The 17807-nt window shown below is 48.7% G+C and overlaps 1 protein-coding gene across 1 annotated transcript; it reads left to right on the top strand.

Annotated features, from left to right (window-relative positions):
- The first annotated feature begins 1449 nt into the window (after positions 1 to 1449).
- On the top strand, positions 1450 to 17246 carry LOC144097668 (serine/threonine-protein kinase haspin-like). The gene is made up of 10 exons (XM_077630319.1): positions 1450 to 1616; positions 5463 to 5748; positions 6230 to 6327; positions 9187 to 9368; positions 10889 to 11041; positions 11285 to 11347; positions 14062 to 14156; positions 15358 to 15425; positions 16726 to 16957; positions 17191 to 17246. The coding sequence occupies exons 1-10, from the start codon at positions 1467 to 1469 to the stop codon at positions 17244 to 17246; spliced, it is 1383 nt and encodes a 460-aa protein (XP_077486445.1). The 5' UTR covers positions 1450 to 1466.
- Positions 17247 to 17807: the final 561 nt, after the last annotated feature.

Below are 17807 nucleotides of genomic sequence, written 5' to 3'. Positions count from 1 at the left end.
CGGGAACACTCAGTCCAAGCTTTGCTGTAGTGTTTCAGGAAGCCACGTTACCGCCCTTATGCAAGTCAAAAGAGAGAACGTATACTTATTTCTGTGTTCACGTCCAGCGATACTTTGGCTTCTGGATAATATACCATATCATAAACGCTCCGGGCCCGCTGGGACCAGGCAGTGCGTTTGCAGCGACTTAAAAAAAGATTCCGAACATTACCCCTTCTTTTCGAGGCCATAAAGTGAACGAGAAAAATTAGTTCCCCAACCGCCATTCCTCCATTTGACCACGCATGCCAGTAGTTTATCATTGTTCGCGGGGTGGACATGAGAGTACCCCATTCTGATTCGTCGGAAGGTTATTATACTCGATTACAGAGCGTGGTGGCTGCACCCAGTTTAAAATGCAGATAGAGAAAACGCGGAAGAGGAAACGCACGGGGAGGTCAAATAGAAGAGTGTTCCAGTCGGCTTCTTTGGACCGGGAGGAAACGAAGAGGGAATGGGAAGGGGAAAGATAGGGCTGATGTATTAAGGACCAGAGGTGTCAGTTAATGACGTGTCTACGGCAGAGTGACAACCTGGCGCCCAAGCACGCCGCAATTAGACACCGTAGCAACAGCGCCTGGAATGGCTTCAGGGCTGCCTACTGTTACTGGAAGTGATAGAGGAAGAGGGTCGCCATCATCATCATCGTCAGCAGCAGCAGCAGCAGCAGCCTGACTACGCCCACTGCAGGTCGAAGGCCTCTCCCATATCTCCCCAATCAACCCTGTCGTCTGTGAAATGTGGTCACTGTACCACCGTAAACTTCGTAATCTCATCCACCCACATTACCTTCTGCCGCCTCCTGCTAAGCTTGCCTTCTCTTGGAATCCACTCCGCTACCCTTAAGGACCACCGGTTATCTTGCCATCGCATTACATGCCCTGCCCAAGTCCACTTCTTCCTCTTGATTTGGACTAGGGTGTCACTAACCCGCGTTTGTTTCCTCACCCACTCTGCCCGCTTCTGGTCTCTTAACGTTGCACCTATCATTTTTCTTTCCATAGAGGCAAAGGGTGCTCTTTATTTTAAAAAATATAGATTATAGCCAGCGTGTAGTTTATGTTAGGATGTCCATATTGAGAGCGCCATTACTACCACGGCGACAGAGAACGGTGATCGCCGTAACTCTGGAAAAGCTCTCGGAAACATCAATCACGAAAAACCAAAGAAGCTAATGCGTAACGAATGCAGTTTAATCCGGAGTAAATAATGCAACATAATAAATATTTGTTTGGAGCTGATCTAAATGCATGCTTTGGTTCTATATTTACAAAAAACGTCAAATTTAAAGAAGAAATAAAAGAAGTTTCAAATCAGAACCGCGTGCAGAAAGCGCCAAAGGCCCGTCCTGCTTTGAGGACATCATCATCGTCGTTATCAGCGGAGCAGGTGGCATCCCTACCGTGAAGCGGCATTGGCCTGCCGCCATGATTTGGATCTTAGCCGTGGTCGGCGCATTCGTCCTGGTCCTGCTGGGGCAGCTCTGTGGTTACGGTGTCGGTGGCCTGTTGGAAGCATGGAGACCGCTGTCCCTAGGCTGGAGCGCCACCAATGCGTCCATCGCCGATGTCCCGAAGGTACAGAGATCCACTTTATCGCGCTAGCTTTAGAGCCCCCACTCGCCGATTTCGCTTGTTGTCCGTTTGTGTGGTCCAGCCAAGCTGAGCAAGCTGCCCACCCTGGTATCAGCATCAATATGACTACGCCCACTGCAGGGCAAAGACCTCTCCCCCGTCTCTCCAATTAATCCTTTCCTTTGCCAGCTGCGGCCGCCTTATCCCCGCAAAGTTCCTAATCTCATCCACCCACCTAACCTTCTGTCGCCCCTGCTAGGCTTGCCTTCTCTTGGAATCCACTCCGTTACCGGGCAGGTGGCACTTAAATTACTGATTGGTCGTGAGAGGCTGCTCATGAAGAGTAACTTGGGTCTCACGAGCCCCAGCGGTGGCTGCCTTTCAAAGAGCCACTTGCCGGGGCAGTGGCGCATAGCTTAAACGCTCCACCACTGCGCCAGGAGTTGTATGAGGACTGCCAGAGATCTATGAATTTAAAATAGAGAATGATCAATTCTGCATATATGGTCACTAATCCAGTAACGTTGTCGTGTCCTACCCTTCAGTTCGATTTTGCCGATCTTTGTTTGAAGCATGCTTGACGTTGAAAACCAATCCTAGAACCGTAATTGAAGTGAAAACCGATGTTCTATAGCGCCCCTTATCCGCTGTTGGCCTTACCAAGCTAAATCGCCAGCCATATTTTTTTTTTTGCCTGCTTCTTCGGTTCACATATGCACAGACACTCAAAAAAGTGCTTGGAACACGGAAACCGCTGAAAACCATCATTTCCAGGCAATGATAGCCTGCAGCCGAGAACCGAATGAAAATCTCCGCACTTTTCTGCGCTAACAGCACAGTGAAAGTTTAAATGCCAGGCCATATGCCTCCAGAAAGCGTAGAAATTTCGCTCTTTCGAAGCGTTTAGAGTGCCGAAAATTTCCGAAGGAACCTGCACATGTGTGCCTGCAGTGTTTTTTTTTTCGCTTAACATATATGAGGCCACCTCTAAGCGCATACATATGACTGCAGGCGTACTGCTTCTGTCGCTGCTACAACTGCGGCAGTGAAGTGACTGTGAGCTCAGGAAAACATCCCTTACAGATTTGCTAGTATGAACTCGCTACAACCTTGGAGGTTAGTGTTCAATCACGAGATGCGTGGTGTGAACATATACGTCATGTTCTAATTAAAATTTTGCAGAATTTTGGTCCTTTCCCGGGCAAACTAAGGAGGGTATCGATAACTTCATCGCACCAACACACGCACTGACAGGTTACGCTGATTGCTGCAATGTGGGGCTGACGGCGACATCGATGTGCAAGCAAGATTAGCCTTACTTTAATTGTGTCGGTAACTGCTCCGCCTCTGTAATAGTCAAAATGAAATGTACCCTTCACCTCCGCCCCATGAGGTCAGCGCCCTCTGGAGATTACAAACGCATTATTGTGTCGTACACAGACATAAGACAGAGGGTACACTTAGAACAATGAATTTACTGTTCTAACACTGGTCCTTTCATCTAGAGCGCGCCTCCTGGCGCATCGCACCTCAGCTTTGCTCGCTTCTTCTATAAAGGTAGGGTTCCTACCATTGGTTTGTGAGTTCATGCACTTTTAGGGAACAAAGGCGAACGAGGCTGTACAGATGCACATTCGAGATCACCAGACTGAGGGGATATTCTTCACTCCTATCAAGAAAATATGGGCATGCTAAGAAAAAATGCTATGTATTATCCACAACTGCCAAATTCGAACAAAGAGGTGACGCGACGCTGTGCAGAGAGAGAGAGAGAGAAGGATGAACGGAAAGGCAGAGAGGTTAACTACGCGACGCCCAGTATGCTACCCTATACACGTGGGAAGGAGAACGGAGGGAGAGATAGAAACAGGAGAGAGGAAAGAGAGACCATTTTTCCACGTTCCCGTTGGCCATTACTGGCAGGGTACACAGTGCACAGACTGAAAGTTTATAACCTTGAATTCAGTCCTGAGTCCTTCAGCAACTTCAAAAGCGCTGTGAATGTTTTGCAGTCACACAGGTGTGCAATCAGGGCCGCTGCGCACGCGCTGTAAGAGTGTACTTTCTCTCGCGGTACACACTGTTAGAGATGGGGCTTCAACCCCATAGCAGGCAACCGGTGTTGGAGGATTCCGCTTCGATTCCACCAGCTGCCACCAGTTGTTAGATGCGGGCCCTTGGTTTGCCTGGGCCGTCTCTCGTCAAGGTCGATGTCCACGGGTTCCGGATCGCGAGGCTGCTGTTATGGGGTGACGAAGAGACGATATGGGCTTCGAGGTGGAGAAGAGACTGAAAGGGTTTATTTACATTCTTACATAGTTCGAAAGTGAATCGAGAGCTGGCTGATCACATGCCAGCTCGCTGCTTAAATAGGGTCCCCTGTCCCCAGGTCCCTAGTTGGGGAAATTTAGTTCATTAAAAATGCGCCCAATCACTGTGACGTCGATCACGTGTCCAGTCTTCAGGATCCGCCTTCCCGGACGTCCCCAACAATACACTCTCGCCACTTCTGGCAAGTTATAGTCCATGCTGTCCAGGCAGCAGTGATGAATAGCCCGAAGGGGGCCCCAAGCAGCGTCGAAGGTCAGTCACCTGCACTTCACAGTGGTAGCGTGGGAACGAAAGGCTGCCGCTGCACTTTGCAGAAGGTTCCACGTAAGGAAAAACACTTAGGGTAAGACGAAATTGTTTTCTAAGCACGAGGATTCCGGCGTCGTTGGCTTCTCCCCCCCCCCCCCCCCGTCCCCTCCGGGAGAATGACGCCGTTATGTCCCGGGTGGGTCCGGCGTTGAGAACAAACGACAACCAGGTTCCCGAAAGCCGTTCTCAGGCAGCGGATGGCCGTTTCACCCCGTAAATAGGGAGGGGGGAGGTCTCTTGTAGACGCCATGACCTGCATTCGTGGCGCCGCAACCACGTCGACGGCCCTTTGAAGCCTCCGTTGATTGTTGCTTCTCAGTGGCTTGAACATTCTTGGCATGCTGGCGTCTCGAAACGTAACAACACCCCGTGTGTCACAAGGGAAGTTGCAGAGGTGTTCGAAGGAAGCTGTGTTCCACGATGTTGTTTGAAAAATTCTCGGTTTTTGCTTGTGACGCTGATGAGTTCTAGTACAGTTAACATAACTCCAATGTGAGAGGGGGGGCTTAAATAACACCGTCAATACCTTTGTATCAGTTTTCTCATTAAGATTAACGAACGAAGGCTTCGTCCGAAGGACCGCTGGAAAAGCTGTAGCACTGGCCTGGAGTAAGAATCAGGACGCCCGGCGGTTAGCTCAAAAATAACCACACAGGTGGCGTTGCAATGCTTCGATATACATCGGAAAGGTATTCAGGAGTTTCCAGTTTCATTGTAGTCGCAGTGGCAGTACTTCGTTTGCCGCTACCACTAACCCCAACCACGCCACCGCTCCAGAGTCACGTGATAACCTTGTGACTAATGAGAATGAGGCATCAGCGCGACGTATATCCTCACTGCCCACTGAGAATTTGCCGTCCGCGGAGATATAATACGGTTCTATTGGCTTATACAGACCGCAGTGAAGCTGCTGTGCAGTCACTTCGTTTCGAAAGGTGCCAAAAGTCAATAACCCTTTAGTTCACGTAGATGCTTGCGAATAGATGATTTTTTCTCATTTCGGAACCATATAAGTGCGGTCGCCATGTGAGAAACTGTACCCACGAATCCGTTGCTCGAAGCAGAGGAGCATCATAAGTCATTAGCTAACCAAGCAGTTTCCACAGCATAAATTTTGAGGCCGGACTCAACGGCATGAAGGGTAGCCGCTGGAAGCGGTTCCTAGCGGAAAACGTGGTCTGAAGCGTTCTCTTTCTCATGACTTTCCAGGAAGTCTCGGTCACGCACCTGTCGGTCTATGCCGCGCTCGCCGCTCCAATCGTGCTCTTCCTCGCCACGTACTCCTTGCTTCAGCGGAGACGGCTGAGCGCCGACAGCATCCCGAAGGACGCTAAAGAGGTGCCCAAAGCACACGGACTAGAACTGGGACCAGGCGCACAGAATCATCTAGGAGACTCTTCCGCTGCAGTCGGAGACATGGTGTCCACCGCGTCTTCAAGCTCGGGTTTCGATGAGCGGCTGAACGGTGACGCTGGAGATTACACTCCGGTGGCTGGTGAGTTCCGATAATCGTTGTTAATATATGTTACTATGCCTGCGCATAGAGGAACAGAAGCATTTTTCATTCTTTCGTGCTTTCATTCGTCGATTTTTTTATTAATTGACCGACCGACTGACTGACTCATTGTCAGTTCATTCATTCATCCAGTTGGCTGCTCGGTCGGTTTAACGGTCACAAATGCACGTCGCATTTACACGGGTGTTTGCGGCGTCTTGCGGCCAAAATTTGAATGCTCTACACTGCGGCTTTAGATCGGTTTTAGAAGACAACTTTTCCATTTTTTGTCTGTAGACTGCAAATGCTAATTAGATCGGCATTTATCGTCACAGTTTAGTTAGTGACCTGAACAAAACGAGACTTTGCAGCTCTTTCTAGTGAAATTGTTTTGTGCACGGGCTCATGATTTCATGGTTTAAACACGTTAGCTTCGGAGGTTGAGCAACGCGTTTAAACGCGCTGCTTCTATTTTTCTAAGGAACCGTGCAGGGAAGCCCTTTCGAAGCTGCTTCACGCGCGAGCATCAATATCAGCGGACGCTCCACACCGACCACGCCGGCTACGCCGAAGACGTCGGTAAGTCCATGGGACGAAATGCAGCGTCCGTAGAGTTTGCGGATCATCGCAGTAACAACTCATTTATTCCTTCACGTACTCACTCATAGATAAATCTCTGCAGAACAACAAGGAAGGAGCCGTTCAGCGACGCCTTGTGAATTCGATGGCCCCTAAATACAGTGGTTGCAGAAAGAACAATGACATTCTGAAAAATAGTTACAACCTTATTATATCAAAGAAATTAATTTCATCAACATACTTTCATGCGATCTTACGCGTGGGCCCGCACTCGCGCACACACACACACACACGCACACACACACACGCACGCACGCACATACACACACACACACACGCACACACACACACACACACACACACACACACACACACACACACACACACACACACACACACACACACACACACACACACACACACACACACACACACACACACACACACACAAACGCACGCACACACATACACACACGCACGCACGCACATACACACACACGCACACACACAGACACGCATGCACACACACACGCACATACAGACATACACACACGCATGGACACACACGCGCACGCACGCACATACACACACACACGCACGCACACACATATACAACTATATACACACACGAGTACGCACACATATACACATATACACACAGGCACACATATACACACGCACACACACGCGCGCGCACGCACACACGCACACACGAAAACTAATCCAAGAACGTACAGGCGCGATAGAAACGCGAACAGAGCGGAGATTAGGCGCTCCACTGTCCGCATGTTTTTTCCACCACGCTTTTACTTCGGTCATAACAAAAAGACGCTAGACACATCCGTGATGCATTCTAGGACGGCTCTAACGTCTTTTTTTTTACCACCCAGCTAAAAGCTCGATCAAAAGAAATTAGAAAACTGGAGCTCGTAGGCACCGTGTTGTTCGCGTTTCTTTCCATCGCGATAGCACATCCGATTTTGAATAGCTATTTAAATCAGAAAGGGTTAATTTCGGAAGGTGGATGCCTAGCCTACTGTAATCATTTAGGAGCCTTTGTAAAAATTATTATCTTCCTGCTTTAGTAGCTACGATATTTTGAGATTTGCTCTTGTTCGTTAACCCTTGTAGGATACGGCACATCATTTCCTTCTATGCCCGAAAGCAGAGAGATTAAGTGTTTTGGACTAAAGTAGTGCTTGCGAGACAATTTTGCAGGTATTGATCGTGCGATATGTGTACGTTAAACTGTTTAGGAAAAGAAGGGAAAGGAAATGAGGGGATAGTTGTGACATACATATGAAGGAAGCCAACAGCCACCGAAACCAAGGTGCATAGGGGAATGTTTCTTTTTTGTAGCGAGAGCTACACTGGGCTACCAGTCGAGCACTTCGTCGTGGCTGGGAGAGGCCAGTTGTGCGCATGCGCCGTTATCATGGCATCCGGAGAGGAGCAGCAGATGCGGCGTGCGCATCGCCGCCGCCACGGCCGCGCGCCCGCTCCACCCGCCTCGCCGCACGCCGCTCTATCACCCGAACCGCGCGTCGCATGCGCAGCATTGCGTAAAAGGCGGAGATGTTATGGGTGGCTGTGTCACAACGTTTGACATAAATGCAGAGAATTAGAGTCCAGCCGCTTCTAAACGGCGGTATAGACAAGAGAAGATTAACTCTTCCGATCCTGAGGTTGTCGTCTGGCACCTGGCTACTCAACAAAGAGAGAATGAGCACAAGAAGGCGAAGAGAGCAGCGGAGACATCCGAACAGAGAGAGGAACGGCTTGCCAAACGGAAGTGCCAGACTACCGAGCGTATTAGACGGCGCATAGCCTCCGATATGGAGCCCAATGTCTCTTATTGCTAAACATACAGTGACCACAACAAGCTCAGCCAGGGAAACGTACCTCTCGCTACGTATATCCTGGCATAGCCGAGCTAAGCCACTGCCATTTAACTTGTGGTGTTGATCAACTGAAAAATAATACTGTAATTAATCTGTCGCTTGAAGACAATTTGAAGAAAAATAGCCATGTCGCCAGTGGGATCCGAACCCGCGACCTCCTAAATTTCGCTTCCGGTGCTCTACCAACTGAGCTACGGCGGCGGCTGTACAATCATCTCATTTCGGGGATATTTACGTTTGCGTGTAACTGAATCGTGAGAGTGTTCACCAGTGCCACCCTCGTCCATAGCGACGGACGTAGTACGTCTTGTGATCACCGCAAGTGGGATGCGGAACGTCATCGAACGGTACAGGCACTATTCTTTCCTGTATTTTCAACAGCCTGTTTAAATTTGTCGCAGATTTAGAGCCAACACCTCGGCTTCGAGAGGAAGTGGGCTCGACTTCTGCTGCCGTTCGGTTACCTCCGTATTCTCAAATGGATACAAGCCATTAGGCCCAGTGCTCGGCTTCCCAGGGCGCATGACTTGGGAAAGAAGCCTCCGCCTTCCTTCTAAAGCAAGGAGTGGTAGATGAAAGGGGATAATCCCCTCGTTCCGTTGTCGGGCATAGGGGGGGGGTGTCACGCTAGCAGCGTCATGAGAATCGGCCAACGCCATTCGCTGGCAGGGTGTCCTTTGACGGGGAAAAGCCGCAGCGTTGTTGAGCTGTATCAGACTATGGCGTCACTGCCTTAGAAATAAATTTATTCGCAGGCTGGAGTCATTCTTTTCTGGGGCTATTTTAGTTTATCTACAATCTGAACGTTGCCCAGTTTCGCACCTCATCACTTTATTTGGTCGTAATGATCGTGGCCTCCTCCGGTTAACGACTTCCTCTTCATGTCATGTCCGTTCGACCTTAGTTGAGCGCCTGTCCACGTAACCGTAACATTGTGTTCTCATGGCGCCGCGTGCAGAGCACTTCGCTTACCCGCCCGCCTGAGGTCCCTCGCATCGGCGCGCTTGGCGTCTCGTCTGGGCTTCACTCTTTATCCAATAGGCTGCACTCGGCGAGCAGCGGGGCCGACTTGTTCGGGGAGCTGCTTCCAGCCTGCCACCAGCGCTCGCCCGTCAAGTTTGCCCAGCTCTTCAATAACATGTATGCACATCTTTCATCCAGGGCGCCGCCATATTTGCCTTCCGCACAGGCCCGTAGAACAAGTTCCTGTTCAGGCGGCGGGGAACCGCAGTGATAGAAGGCAAACCAGCACTGAGAGAAAGGTTCCTTTTTTATCACTTTCTATCTCTGCAGTGATGGAGGCGTACGTAGACCTTCCGGATTGTTTTCGATAAAGTTTACCACAGAAGCGGCATCCGCATGTGAGCGAGCTAGGCTTATGGTGCGATGATTATTATGGATATTTGACACGAGGGCATCTCCGGCCTAGGAGCCCCAAACACAGGGTGACTGGCCGACTCAGGTTCACAGGGGGCAAAGAGGTGGGGGATTTAGCAAAATATCAATGCAGCGTTTCCTTACTGGTCCCGCCTTGAAAGGTGGTATAAATTTGAAAATTTAGTAAACGCTTCAAACGCTTGCAGCTAGAGTGCTGACGCCGAGTTTCTACCTAAATAAGGGTCCGGAATAGTGGTTCGTTGAAAAAAAACCTTGTAAAAAATAGCCGTGTGATAAGACAGGCTGATATGGTGTATACGCAATGGTCATCCGTTAATTCATAATAATGTAACATAGCATTCGGGGAGCATGACATCGACATGCGCAGTGCCCAGCAGCGTTCCGTAGAACGAAAAGGCTGGGAATCGTGGAGTAAAACAAGATGAAGTGCTGTAGAAGTTTGTAGGTTCTGTAGGTAGCGTGCCCTTGTTCGTTTGTCCTTGTGCACCTGTATGCAGCTGACAAGGCTAGCGCGGAGGCGTTGTTTCCTTTTTGCGGCATATAAGGCCTGACTAATGCTCTTTGACAGCTGCGTAGAGCAACGCCTGTACGCTGAGTATGAAAACTTTGATCCCATTAGTATGAATCACGTAAAATTTCATGTATACAGAACACATCTGATTCGACTATTCAGTAAGCGCAGTATAAACAGTTCTTACCACACAGAAAACAAGTTAATCGTGACCATTTCATGCATTGCTGAAAGTGGAATTCGCCGAAAACACTACTATTCTTGTTTCAGATGTTCCTCTGATTCAGATACTGAAACATTTGAATGAAGTCAGTGCTGTTAGTTTTTTCTTGACGACTTCGCGTTAACCCAGAAAGAGGAACAATTTGTCAGTTTGAGTACCTATAGGCGGCAGAATCTGGAAAAAATGGGCTTATGCGACATATGTAATGTAGAAAATAGGCAGCGGATGTTATTTCATGGTAACAGGGCAAATAATAAGAAGAGAAATGCAACCACTTACAGCAGATACCCAGCCGGTGGGGAGGCAAGACTAGGTGCTACGCTACGTCCAGCGCAAGACAAGGCTGATTGGATATCTGCGGCAGGAGACTTCCACTGGCTGTGCATCTAACCTGGATGACAACAATGTAATAATGTTGAAAGGTTGCGCACAGATGAGAACCATTACGTAACACCAGTGGACTGAAAGACTGAGGCTTGGTTTGGGTGTTTTTACCTTTTTTTATTTCCATGCTCCTTTTTCTTCAAGTGAGGGCGATCGGTTCAAGATCATCTCCGAGAGCCAGAACTCGGAGGTCTTCCGCGTCTTCAGCTACAAGGGTGACAGCGTGCTCAAGGTGCAGCAGCTAGACAGCACGCCGGGGTCCCTGGACAACCTCCTTTCTAAGATCAAAATAGCCTCGTGAGTATACGTCATCGCCTGCAGAGGCTTCCCCGACATTTTAAACGAAGCTTAGAAGAGGGCACTGAACTCTTTCATCCTTTATTTTCATCTTTTATCGACGAACATCAAATCACGTAAATTTTATTGGTATGCTGATCGGCCCTGATGGGCACATAATAAGGGGAAAGGAGGATAAGAGAAAAGGGGAGAAGCGGGTCCTTTTTAACCTTACTTCTCTTTCGGTCTTCTTTTTGTGTGCAGGAGACTCACGGAGTTGAGAAAGATGCAGGGCTACTCCACAAGTGGCTTCCTCGAGCTCAGGAGGTAAGAAAGGCGGCTCTGCAAACCTGAACGCTAGCTCGAATGATAGGCCAATGCTGAAAGGCACTCAAAACAGTCATTAGTTCATTTGCTCACTGTTCCGCATCCAGTTAATCTGGCCTTCACGGTTAAGTATTGGGCGCTGTCCTTAAGCAGTAGTGATGCCGGCAATGACAAGATCCCCACTTCCGTCATCTGTATTCCAGCACGCGCTAATACATGTCAAATGGTGCTAAAACAAAAGTAAGTTGTTACCAAGAAAGCGAGAAAAAAAACAGCAACAGAAGTGGAAAGTCTTGGGCTTGCATAAAGTAATCACTTCGTTTTCTTTTACTCCTTTATTCAATAATATTTTACCTTCTAGGCTGTTCTCGCACCTCAGTAGGGACGCGATAATTTTCGCTCACAGGCACCAAACGCATCTTTGATGTGTTTCACAAAAGGCGCCCATAGCGCCGACTCTTCCATGCTGGCAAAACGGTGTTACATGGACTGACTCATTCGTTTCCGGCCTATAGTAATCAGTTGCCCTTACAAAAATTTTTTTAGACTGTATATTGACTGTCCATAGATTTTTGTCTATATGGTCTGTAGACTGTCTATAGACACCCTAGGGAACAGTCTATAGGCAATACAAATAGTCTATACACAATATATAAATTTATGGCCATACAAATTATTAGCCTTTTGTCTTTAGACAGCCTATAGACTATGAATATAGACAAAAAGAAATATCTATAGGAAGGCAATAGTCTCTAAGAATTCTATAGACAGTGCATAGACCATTTTTATATGGAAAGCCAGCCTTCAACCCTTAGTTCCTCAAATTATTCGGGCTGCGCTCCCAGTCCGTTGCACTGTCTGTGCTGATAGTGTGGATACCAGCACTGTAAACTCGAGCGGTCCAAATAACTTCCACGGCTGTGCAGAGTTTTATGCGCCTCTGCGTATACTACACTATGTATAGCGCGCTGTGGCATATGCTCATATACGGACAATGCCGCAGGGCAGAGAGAGAGTGAGAGAAAACTTTATTTCAATGCACTATTAAGCGTCGAGGATATGCAGGGCCAGAGTCACCAAAGCCAGCTGGTCAGTCAGCTGGTCTGACACTATAGCCAAGTTCGCCCCGTCGGGGGAGAGAAGCATGGAAAATGAACACTAAATGGCAACGGGGCAGGAGAACAGGAAATGTCCTAAATCAGCATAGAGAACACACGTTCATTAGCCAGTTCAAGGGGCGTGGTGCAACAAATGTCTAATATAATATCGAGTTCTTCTTTCCTATTAGTATTATTTTTGTATAACTAATGTTGTTGTTCTTGATAATGTTGCTATGGTGTCAACGCGTAAGATAACACAGTAACTTATCTGCAAGTGAACTGCTCCCGAGGGGATAGATGGCACCTCTATGCATTGGCGCTGCCACATTCCACCGACTATTCAATACCCAATATTAACTCTATGGTCAGGACACGCTGGCGTTCACCCAAGCGAGCTGATTATACTTTTTCATGTGCCTTTGCGGGAGCGTTGAGCCTATCAGCTTTCTCATACAAACTCTTAAAGCAGATTTAAACTATCTAAACGACCTCACAGTACGTAGGCCTTCCTGCAGCGTCAATGTGGTTGATGAGCGCGTTTAACTAGGCGCACGCTTGGTAGTTGACGATGAAGTGTGGCCTGAAGTGGACATCTCTCCATATGCGCCGACGTTGAAACCTGAATGTGCGTGCGGCTAGATATCGGGGCCAGCAGCAGCGTACTGCTACGCGTGTGCCATGGCAAACCTAATGCCAGAGGTTTATATTACGGTTTTATAATAAGGGGGTAATTACTCAATGGCATCCACCTGAGCGCAGCCATACGGCTGCAAGGGAAAGCTATACAGCTTTCTCAGAAACTTCGCAGTTAAAGAAAAATTCGTCCTGGTCCGGGGTTCGAACCGGGGACCACCGCTACACCGGAGCAGTCGCTCTACCAACTGATCTAACCGGGACGGCAAGCTTATGGTAGGACGAGAGCGAATTGATCAATAACTCGAAGTGGGAACAGTGTTGGTCAAATGTATTAGGGGAGTACCCCAAGGCGGAGTAGATTTGTTATAAGACAGTAATTACTCATTGACAACCACCCAAGCGCAGCCATACGGCTACGAAAGAAAGCTATACAGCTTTCTCAGTTGGCAGAGCGACTGCCCCTGTGAAGCGGTGGTCCCGGGTTCGAACCCCGGACCAGGACGAGTTTTTCTTAATATACGAAGTTTCTGAGAAAGCTGTTTAGGTTTCCTTTGTAGCCGTATGGCTGGGTTTGGGTGGATGGCAATGAGTAATTACTTCCTTATTACAAATCTACTCCTCCTTGGGGGATTCCACTAAACATTTGACCAGATTACGTTTTGTATGAGCGTACAGGGAGCCTAAATGTCCTTAAATATAGTACTGTTTTCAGAACCGTGTAAGCATCTGAATTCATTATGAATTCATTCTGAGTATCTGAATTCAGGTCTTCACAAGGTGCCTGGCTTGGGGCCATGTTGCCACACGTCGGTACTTACGCTGTTTGGCTAAAGCAACAGATTGGCAGAGCTGCTTTCATCAGGTCGTCAACTGACTCTTTAGCAATGCTTTTTTTTTCTTTATCGTTCATATGCCCCCATTATTCAAGGATTTCATTATTCATACAGTGATTTCAGTTTGTTCTCGCTCTTGTCGCAGCATCACGTGTCTTTTCGACGCCTACCCTGAAGAGCTCCTTGCGGCCCGCAAAAATACCACCAGCCCCGCTCGGCTAGAACGACAAGTGTGCCAAGGCAAGTCCGTTACGCTTATGCAACTGATCAACCCTGGTTGGGGGATATCGGCTTTCGGGCACTTGAGCTAGCACGACACACCCTTGCATGGCTTGCGTTCAAGGATGTATCAGGTTCAGTTAGTCAAGCTTCAGAAATGCAACCATCTCTCAATTCAATATGAATGTGCACACCAGCTTAGCTTCGGTTTAAAAAAAAAAGCTGTCTCAATTGATTTTGCTCGATAAGCTAATTGATCCAAACACTTATTCTTCGCGTCTTGCTGGCCGCATAACCATCGTGTTAAAACGAGTTTTGCGTACTGCCAGATTTTCCCACGAATTCCATAAACAAAAAGACGACAGACGCGATAAATAAAAAAATTTTGACAGAAACGCGAACGTCAGAAATACAGAAAGGAACGGAAATCCTCTTGTAGAATTGTTTTGCGCCTATTTTTCTTTTATGACTTTCATCAATAGGCCCAATCTAACACTCATTTAACTCCATCCAAAATACAACAATGAAGCTTCAAAATAAATTGAACACACCGCAGTGGGGTATGAAAATTAAGACGACAGGTGAAGTCTTGAGGGACAGGATGAGCAATCCCGGCTTCAAAATGGGGTCAAGCGAGGCGCGCAATGCGAAGAACAGATCACGGGTAGTCTGTTGGAGTAAACAGATTGAAAGGGAATAGATGGATGGCGAGGGAAGAAAATAGTGGCAGGGTTTTAACACAGTTAAACCGAGTAGGCGTGCGAAACGTTGTATGTGTTTTGCCTGGTCGACTCGCTGCTGAGTCGTCGGCACGTCTGGCGATGGTATTAGACTCAGGATGAGCTCTGATCGAGGTTAAGCTGATCTGATCTGCTCGCACCGCAGGTGGGAGTTGATGAAGATTGGCTACAGCTGGCGCGACGCTCCTCCGAACTTTCCCGAGCTTACCCGAGTTACTCCGAGGCTTCAGTCAAGATTATTGGTTGGAACCGTGTTAAGTAGTGTCTTCGCACAAGAAAGCTCAGTCGGATGCGCCTTAAGGTCATGTGGAGAGATGAAGTCCGGAAGCTTGCAGGGATCCCTAAGGTGACCGCGGCCTTAGCTGACGGGCTAGAAGAGGGATAGATGGAAATCGTCGGAAAAGGCCTTTGCCCTGCAGCGGGCTCAATTGGGATGATGATGATGACGATGATGATGATGATGACGCCATTGTTTTCCGCAGGGAAAGCAGAGGGAGCCTACCTTGCTTGGCACATGTCGTACGCCGGTGCGCCGCTAGATCAGATTGAGGTGAGTGTGCAACAATGGTTATGCGGATTGAGATCAAGAGCCGGCGAGCCCCGCTAATATTAAGTTTTATTATTTTATGGTCTAGTCAGGTCATGACCTCTGCCTTTTCTGTTCAGTTTTTAGCCTTTAGCGCTCCCAATCGCGGTAGCCACGTTTGGTGGAGCTTTCAAGCCAGGCTAATCCAGCCGTTTGAACGGCACAGTGCGATGGCCGGTCACGAAAGGTTTGATTTGATTTGATTTATGGGTCTTTAACGTCCCAAAGCGACTAAGGCTATGAGGGACGCCGTAGTGAATGGCTCCGGAAATTTCGACCACCTGGGGTTCTTTAACGTGCACTGATATCGCACAGTACACGGGCCTCTAAAATTTCGCCTCCATCGAAAATCGACCGCCGCGGCCGGGATCAAACTCGCGTCTTTCGGGCCAGCAGCCGAGCGCCATAACCACTCAGCCACCGCGGCGGCCTGACACGAAAGGAATTCGCAGTACGTGGGTAGGCCTTTCGGCTGGTCAGTACAAGTTTGCGGTTCAATCCCACCCTAGATGGTCTCCTTTCAGTGAAGGCGAATTGCAAGAGCCCACGTAAAGATCCTTAGATAGTCGAAATTAAAACGGAGTCATCTGCTGCACTGTGTCCATGGTGTCGGTTTCGTACGTAAAATGAAAGAGGTCAATCGTTTTGTTATCTCTTTCATTACCCGCTGTACAAGCAGGGGTAGAGGCAATGTCAGCAGGCGAATTTTGGACGTGCAAGAGAAAAAATCAATATGAATTTACTTTCTCTTGAAAAGACGATAACGGCACTAAAAGATAAGCAGCTTTACTGCGGACAGATCTCTTTTTAGGTTGACAAAGCAGAACGATGATTGTCAATCATGTACGATGTAGCCAAGAAAAGGACAAACGCATTAGCAAGAATCAGGTACGTCAGGTATATATAGCTAACGTGTAAGACAGGGACATTGCGTCACAAGATGGCCTACGTCTTGGTACCAGCCAAATTTCCTTGTGTCTGCCCTAACGAACGCCAGTACTTTCCCAAAGCTTCGCAAGGTTGACTGCAATTAGTACCGCTTAAAATAAAGTTTTATAGCAACATAGAAGGCTAAAACGCACACACAAAACACAGAAAAAATTTCAAAATTCAAATGCAGAGCCTTGGACAGCACGCCTGTTCGGAAAATTGGATATCGTTATCGGCGACGGTCCTTTACGCCCTTATCCAATTTCAAAGTTCTTATAACATAATGCAACCAGCAGTTAAGGGACAGCATTCCCTACGTTCCCTATACCCGCAGCTGGAGAGCGTGTTGCAGCTGTGGAGCGTCCTGCAGCAGGTGACGCTGTCCCTGGTCGTGGCTGAAGAGGCGCTCGAATTTGAGCACCGGGCCCTGCGGCTGGGACACGTGCTCGTGAAGAAGACTCCCGGGAAGAGCTCACACTTCTCCGTAGGCGGACGCAGCTTTGCCGTCAACACGTGGGGCGTCGAAGCACACGTAGCAAGTTACTCCTCGTCCCGCATCACCGACGGTACACGTCCCTCTCTCGCGCGCAACTCACTGAGAAATTCAAGAAATTTTCGAAATCTCAAAGGTATACAGCCTCAGAATAAGACGCCACTTAATAAGCTCCTGTGTGGCAGTGGTGGCGAGTATACTCTAGCATAGCGTATACCGCTACCGCTTACTGCTTGCCGCGCACCCCGCGCCGCCACTGAGCCACGGCCGGTTTGTAGGGGAGCGCGCTCTTTTCTTCTCACACAGCGCGCGCGCCCTCCTCGAGACCGGCCGTGACTGAGCATGCGCAGATCGCCCTGTGAACGCGAGATGGCGCCACGTTCCAGTCGACTGCGCGCATGCCTGCCGCGCCGAGACCAATCAGCACGTCCTCTCTAGCGACGCGGTACGCGCTAAGCGGTAGCGTTGGCGGTAAACCGTTATACTAAATGTCTCTAATTGGTTTGTTTATGGAAGGTTGTGGCCCAGTACTACACCAGGGTGGCTAAATCCTGTTCTGGTGAGGGAGTGCGCTGTCTGTTCTGAACACCGAGATCAGGCCGCACCCCGGGCCTGGATGGCTTGCAGCGATGGCGGAGAGGAAGAGCGTCCGCCTCGCGTGTAAGAGGAGCGGGGTTCGAATCCTGGTGCCGCGCAATTCTCCACCGGGTATGAAAAAAAATTTTTTTTTAAAAAACCGCGTGTCGATAGAATTGCATAACCTGGCCTAGGGTGCGGTCTGAGCTCGGTGACCGAAACCGACAAACGCACTTCCTCACCAGAACAGGATTTGATCACCCTGGTGTAGTACTTGCAGACAACTCTCAATGAACAAACCAGTTAGCCCTCAGTCTATGGCGGCGGCGGAGCAACTACCCCGACGG

This window comes from Amblyomma americanum, chromosome 7 (genome assembly GCF_052857255.1).
Source record: "Amblyomma americanum isolate KBUSLIRL-KWMA chromosome 7, ASM5285725v1, whole genome shotgun sequence".
Taxonomy (NCBI): Eukaryota; Metazoa; Arthropoda; class Arachnida; order Ixodida; family Ixodidae; genus Amblyomma; species Amblyomma americanum.
This window is presented reverse-complemented; position numbering and strand designations above follow the sequence as displayed.

Bases quoted from the DNA above. Each gene is read 5' to 3' on its own strand.
- LOC144097668 (XM_077630319.1), top strand. From the start codon at position 1,467: ATGATTTGGATCTTAGCCGTGGTCGGCGCATTCGTCCTGGTCCTGCTG. The intron at 5,749-6,229 runs GTGAGTTCCGAT...TATTTTTCTAAG, and splicing joins AGATTACACTCCGGTGGCTG to GAACCGTGCAGGGAAGCCCT. The intron at 11,042-11,284 runs GTGAGTATACGT...TTTTGTGTGCAG, and splicing joins TCTAAGATCAAAATAGCCTC to GAGACTCACGGAGTTGAGAA.